Source organism: Aplysia californica, unplaced genomic scaffold (genome assembly GCF_000002075.1).
Source record: "Aplysia californica isolate F4 #8 unplaced genomic scaffold, AplCal3.0 scaffold00047, whole genome shotgun sequence".
In the NCBI taxonomy this organism is placed as follows: Eukaryota; Metazoa; Mollusca; class Gastropoda; order Aplysiida; family Aplysiidae; genus Aplysia; species Aplysia californica.
Window position 1 is genome coordinate 834,608 of NW_004797317.1, and position 7,500 is coordinate 842,107.

The window sequence follows — 7,500 nt, forward strand, 5'->3', positions numbered from 1 at the left end:
ATAATAATAATAATATAAACATTTGGTTTCTTTCAGTGTTCAGGGCGATTGGCCCACATCTCATAAAACATACATATTTTTCCGAAGAGACTTCGGTGAGAACATCATAAATCATAAATGCTTTACACATAATAAATACACATAATCGACATTTAAAATCGAGTTGTGCAACAAAATTTCCGTCCTAAAATAAACCAAGTTGTTGCACGTAACTCTTCTCATGGTCATAATATTGTATAATTTATATCACTGTGCTGAGTCAGGCACTGGGTAGTGAGCTATTTTCTTTAACAGCTGAAACTTGTACAATAAAAAAAAAAGTGAAAGTGAAATCCGAGTTGCAGCTTTTACATGAAGTTGAATATATTTATTTCCATCGATAACGATTATTATTCAATGATTGGTTGTGAGTTTTTACAAAGGCTATGACTCTTTGGTTCCCATTCTTAGGAAACTGATGATATGTTCGGGTATTTGGAGTAGAGGGAGAGAATAGATTATACTAGCGATAGACTTTTTCTTCTCTGTTCTGTGCGCGATGATCAACAAGCCTACTTTTTTAACTCGCTGAGAAAGAAAATTATGCTTGAAACACTTTAAGAAAACCGGACATATCCAAATTCCAAGGAAAATAATAGGTTATTAACAGAAGCCCAGTTGACTCTGCTTAATTTACAAGTACGAAATAATTGTATGTAGCATTTCCTTGGAAATCTGCCACTCTGCAAGTGTATAAGTCTGCACAAGAATTTTATAACAATGCATATAATCAGAACATAAATGAGTACTTCTCACTTCTTTCAGAACTAAACACTTAGGTATAGCTTTGCTATCGCCTCAGTAAACATTTTTAAGAGTCTGGCTCTATCGACTCCGCCTGTAAGAGCAAATCTAGCGTTAGTGAGATACAGTATCCCGAACGAAAGATGGACACACCCACGAGAATCGAACTCAAGTTGTCTACAACGGTTACGAGCCTAACCATTTTCACAGGGAAAGGTATGCATATAATATGCGCAGTTATATTTTAAGAATTGAGTCTTAAAAGGGTAACACAACACTGTACTGGCCATCAAAATGAAGTTAAATTCACAATGACATGCATGAACCGTAATATAAGATGATAACAGCTGAAGACAATAACATGCGATTGATGTTTGAGGTAATCCAGCTGTTGAAAGCCTTGTAAACACCACTTTGTTTGTCCATTTTCCAAAATCATTTTTGTAGACGGGAATACGTAATCTACCTAATAAAATACTACCTCACGTTACACTGACAAATAAAACTACGAAAACATATCTTCGCCATTGTGATAACAGAAATCTCGTTGAGTGTGTCTTTGTAAATGCAAAATGCATTGGTTTGTTTGTTCAAAATCAAATGAGTCTATTGTATGGTCAGCCCTGGCATTCAGAAAAAAAGTAGACGCTATTTAATGAAACCGTGTCGTTCTGAGTGAATATTCAACAGTTGAGTGTTAAACAAGCGCTCGAATTGCTACAATATAGAATTATCAAGGAAGACCCAGTAAAAAAACCCACATAAAAACCCCCCAACAAATTGAATGTTAAACAATCAAAGCATTCAGATCTCCTAAAATGAAACACGTGTAAAGGGTGATTAAGAAACGTTGGTTCACTGATTTTATTGTTTTGTAAATGTACTAAGATCCTTAAGCCTCTGAACGAAGCCCTTGTTTTTGAAAACTGTGGTGGAGTTCCCAATGTATTTCTCTACGTTTCCAATATTTCTATGAGAGTGTTCTCTCGTTCAGTCCTCAATTCATTTCTCTTCTCTTTTTTAAAATTCCCACTACAGCCTTTACGCTTTCAGTTCTCTCAATTTATTTCTCTTCTGTCAACTACATTGCAGAGAAAGTTTCACTCTACATTTTCATCTTCTTTGAGTACACAAATATTGTGACGTATCGAGTTTCCTATTTACGTGACCTTATAAAACCCTGACGGGATCAAGGGAAAGCAAGTAGTCTACTGTCTTGGGAACAAAGATACAACTACGTGACTAGTGCCTGTTATTTATTGGCCACAACGTATCTTTCACAGGAGCATCCCCTACTTTCCGTATTAGCAATACCATTACATTTTATAACTTGCTAAATTAAAATTGCCGTACTGTCAACAGAAGGTCCGATCAAAGAACAACAGATCCTCGATTCCTCATACTGTCCAGACGTGTTGATGGCGTCTCACATGCTGTCCTTTCAAATGACATATTTGTATTTAGTAAGACATTACGCTTCGTAAAAAAAACCCACCCAACCCCGCTCCTTCATTAAAAAAAACAACTAAAGCAAACTAATACCCCCCTCCCCAAGATAAAGCAGTAAAGAGGTAATGTAAGAGTAATTTACAATCCACCCTCTCTCTCTCTCTCTCTCTCTCTCTCTCTCTCTCTCTCTCTCTCTCTCTCTTTCTCTCTATCTCCCCCCCCCTCTCTCTCTATGTATGTCTATCTCTCTCCCTTAAATACAGGGTGATAAACAAAACGGCACAACTTTCTTTTGTTAATATTTTCCTCCACTCTCTAGTTTTGCGTTTCAAATTTGTACACAACATTTGAAAGTCAAAAGGATTTTGTCTGATATTCATTTCAGATACATCCACAGAATAGTTTTTGCTCTACACAGCGTAAGAAAGCAACCCATTTTCAGCTATGTACCAATTTTTTTTTAATAAAAGGAAAGGAAAAAAACATACTAATCATTTCATGACTATCCTTACACAATCTTTTAAATTGGTGCATTTTACATTAATAAATGGTTCTTAAAAAGCTATTTCCGTTTTCGAAAATAGGTTTCTTATTTGTGAATTTTGTATCAAATAAACTCTTTTGAATGAGTTGTATCAATTCCAAATTACTTCATTCTAGTACAAATTGTGCTCGAGATATTTAGAAAAAAAATTGTGGGTGGGTCTTTTATCACCCTGTTTACTCAGACACACAACACTCACACACATACACACACACACACACACACACACACACACAAACACACATACACACACATACACACACACATACATACACATACATGCACACACACACACATACAAACACCGACATACAAACGTGGGCATGACACATTCATATACGCAGACATTTAAAGTATTTATTAAATTGTTCGTTCGTAAGCTGGTGAACAACATCGCCACACGGCTTATGCAAATGTTTCACATACCCTGTTCACCCCAGAGTACATTTTATTTTTTCAATCTGAATGCGATGTCTGTACCACCAGTCGTTAAGCGAATGAACCAAGTTAAGTCTGCTGGATAGACAAAGAAACAGACAGCTGGAATTAACAGCTATATAAGATACTACTATCTGATTTCATAACCCAGGCTGCTCAGTGGACTTTAAAATGGCACAACAGCTGGAGTCCAAGAAAGAGGTCTTAACTTCCTTGTTGAGCGCATGGCCTGTGACATATTGTTGTTAGACTAGCCTGTTTACCCTTCTCGCGATAACAGTGTCTATTGGCAAAGGGTATATTATACCAAGTGTTAATCTAGTTTTCGGGGGGGGGGTTCCTGGGATATACCCGATTGTGCCCACCCAGATTGACTTTGTCACGCAGGTTCGAAGTCACACTCTTCTAGTGGTTTACGTTGTGTCGATGGAACACATTTAAGAATCGAGGAACTTGAAAGAAAGCACTTTTTGGTAGAAGGTGTAAGAAGCATTGAGAACTCAAATTACTACAATCGATAGAGCATATAATAGAGTTAATAATTTTGTTTGTAGGATGCTTTTATTTACATAACTATTTTCTTCAATCCACAGAGAACGTTTGTCGAAGGCTGGATAGAGTCGGGTTTTCCGGCCAGAAAGCTAGCTCTGGCTGTATCTGGGTTTGGCCGATCGTTCACTTTGACCTCTGAACCTGAGGGCAATGGCCTTGGGCAGGAAGTGACCGGCGGAGGAGCTCCTGGTCCGTTCTCCCGTGACCAGGGTTTACTTGACTATGCAGAGGTAAGATTATGATGTTGTCACGTATGTTGACACAGTGAAGTAAACAGATATGTCTCCAGTTGCGAAGGTCTGTGCCTTTCCCTATTTTTATTAAATACACAACAGGCCTTACATACAACACAACATAAGTCATAGTCTGTGCTACCAACCACCATTTTTGTAATGTATAAGACTTTGTCTATATCGTACACATTCCTCCACTACCCCATAACGGTCATTAAAATTTTACAAGAGAGCTCACTCCTCCCCTCCTTTCCAAAGGAAAAGAAAAATCAAACAAAACAATAAAAAAAAAAGAAAGAAAACAGGAAAGCAAAGATACCAAAGAAAATTTTTGTTAAGATACAATTCTCCCCCCCCCTCCCCTCTTTCTCCCGAGAAACATTAGAGAATGAATGAAAAAAGATGTATAATTTCATTTTCAAAATCAAAACTTTAGATAGAATAATTCCCTGTTCCCATGGTCTTCATAAGAGAATGTCTACCAATCTAACATTTGTTGACACAATGACAACTTTCAGGAGTTATCAGTTCAGAAAGGAACGTTGTTCGTAAGAGAATATACTCAGTTATAAGCTTCAGCTTGTTGTCACGACAGCTCTCTCTTTATGTAAAAACAATCAACTGGACAAATTCACTTGAACAAGCCAGTTTCCTGACATATTGCGGTTCATCTGTGTGATGGGAGGTCGAGGTTCTCTCATGACCTGTAATGATGTGACGTCATTTTACTTTGACGTTTTTTGACAACAGCAATTACTTGGTAAGCTTCTAACAATAAATACGTTTTTGGATGTCGATGTAAAGTCTATAATAACTCTCAAGTGAAATATGTGAACTTTGACAAACACACACTGCCCACACTTCATGTAATCTGCTCAGCCTGCTTACAAACTACTCGCAATTTTAAACCAGCTCGGTACTTAGTCTAAGCCGTCGAAATAATTCGTTGAGTAAACAAGCGCGCAACAGGGTAACATGACGAGCTCTCATGATTCACTTTACCATGTTGTAGTTGCTTGTTTACTACAGTGTAGTTTCAATATTCAAATGTTGCAAAGTATTTACGTTTTCTTAGGGAGGATGAACACCTACAAAAGATGACAAAAGGCTGTCATGATATTATGACGTACATGAATGGGCACGTTCTCTTGATTAATATCCGTTTGGCCTTTCTCATTAGTTCATCCATTTAAAAAAATGATTATGTAAACTGCTTTAAACTCACATTTAATGGCATGGTTTAGAAAAGATCAGTCTCCTCTTTCTCTAAAAAATTATCGCGGGAGAATTTGTAGGAACAGAGCTCGTGTTGTGTGCTTCGAAGGCACATAGATGTATCAACACACCATTGGTTCCGGTTTTGTCAGTTTGACGTTTTATTTTAGAATAGTGATCAAATCCTAAGTCAAATGTAAACCATTTGGCACCACGCACAGTGAAGTTTCCAAATAGACCTTTCTAGAAATAGAACATTAAAGTCCGTAATTTCATTCGCACGTTCCGCCATGGGCCCCCAGAATGTCTCAGTAATTATCTTGCTAATTTATCAATTCAGTCAACCGGGAGACACAAAGCTATGCGCCCGGTTTGTCTCATCAGTACCCTTGTAAAGTTCACCGAACTCTAGACAAAACCGTGCACAGGGAGATGTCTTTCTAGGGAAAGACGTAGCGAACACAGACATAGGTATCTGTTAGTTAGCAATATTTGTTCGGTCTGTCTTTTCTATTGCTATAGAATTTGTTACGAACTTTAATTTTAAACAAATTTGACAGGGAAGTTTACTAGGTACTGAGTTTAGGCACAATGAATCGATATTAAAATTACTGAAAATTTTTACAAGCACATTTTCAATTCCGATTCACGAGGGTCTCTTATCACTGTATAGACATTATTGTCACGGATTCTGATAGGTGTTTCTATTCATATTCCCGATGCAAGGCAAACACGTCATCTTGGTTACTTTGTTTTCCTCATTTTTAAACTCTAAAAGTTCGGGAAGTTTTGATACGTTGAAACGTATGCTTTTTAACCCAGATGTTTAATGACATATATTTCACTCTGTAATGTTTACATATTACTCACATGAAAATCGTGTTTAAGTGCAATGTGTAAAGATATACTTTGTACCTGGTGTCAACAAACCTGTTTGCTGAAAGCTGGACGGAAGATGTTAAGAGAAAACTTACAAATTTGAGATATTTCGTTCTTCTGCTTATTACAATGGGCATCAATCTATTCACGAACGTTTCAAAGCAAATGTATTCTTTTTTATGTAATGAAAAAGCAAGGGTATGGGCTATTTAAGAAAGGGTACCTCCGATAAAACCGAACCAAATGTGCTGAGAGCCTTAAAACTCCATAAAAGAAATCGAGATTAAGAACTTCCAGTCTGGGATTCGAACCCGAGCCACCCGCTCCGTAGTTCAGTATGATAGCAGCTAAGCTAATGGAGCGCCCTTTACGTACTGAGAATTCAGAGCTCTGTCACGTTATTGTGAAACTCACCCCTTTGGTAACAACTGTACTTTTCTGCTTCCCAATCGCTCTGTGCTAGTCGGTCTGTTCATTCGATCGTAAAGTTCCCTTCCCTTAGAACAAATGAGCTGTCAAGCACAAAGGATACCTTTTATTTCCTTTCGCTTCTCCTTCCCTCTTTTTCGTCCCCACATTCCCGTGTGCTCTGATTTATTGAGCCCAATATTCGAACCCAGATTTTGTATGTCTGGTTAACCCTATCTTCACAAACAGCAACACTAGCACCGTCACTTGCTACATTAACTAATCACTCTATATATAACTCACCCAAAAAAACTAGCAAACAAATAAACAAACAAACCAAGAGTCAAGATATGCAAAACAGCAACAACAAAAAACCAATCCCACCTATCCCGCCTGAAAGGAAATTCATGCCAGTCTATTTCCAGTGAAGGTATACAGACGTAACCGACTAAAAACAGTTATGGGTCACATTCTTCCTATTTCCCAGGCAGAACCTCAAAGTTAAGTTTGAGTAAAGAGAAACACGCCGACACAAGACAGACAGTTAAAAACAAGAGAGGAAAAGACAAGAAGTAGGACCTACAAGTGGCGTCCTCCAACACCCATGGTTCTTAAGTTGTATGTAACATCCTTATGAAACCTTCGTTATATATCGCAAATAAGGCACACAGTTTGAGTATGGCGACCTTGTACCTGGACGAACTTTTCCCGGATCACGATCTACTGGTCACTCAATCCTAACACAGAGGTCTTTCCTCCAAGCCCGTCGTGTTGACCGGAAATTGGCCCATGTGTCCAGGGCCCTCCAAAGCGGCTGCAGGGAGCGGAAGTCTGTTGAGCTTAATGCAAGGCCCCGAAGACTAACAAGTACGTGCTTGGGCTTTTCAAGGTTTCCGATAAAACCACAGGCTTCGCTGGACTCTCCCTACATCCTGTCGATCTAATTACGACAGCTGCATAATTGTAGTAGAACGGTCGCTATTCTTAGGGAGGGTTGAA

The 7,500-nt window shown here is 38.3% G+C and overlaps 1 protein-coding gene across 1 annotated transcript in view; it reads left to right on the top strand.

Moving 5' to 3' along the window:
- LOC101847177 (chitotriosidase-1) overlaps window positions 1–7,500 on the top strand; it is an 84,116-nt gene that overhangs the window by 72,817 nt on the left and 3,799 nt on the right. Inside the window, exon 6 of the mRNA XM_035968226.1 lies at window positions 3,808–3,996. Coding sequence (XP_035824119.1) covers window positions 3,808–3,996 — 189 coding nt within the window. The remainder of the gene's footprint in view (window positions 1–3,807; window positions 3,997–7,500) is intronic.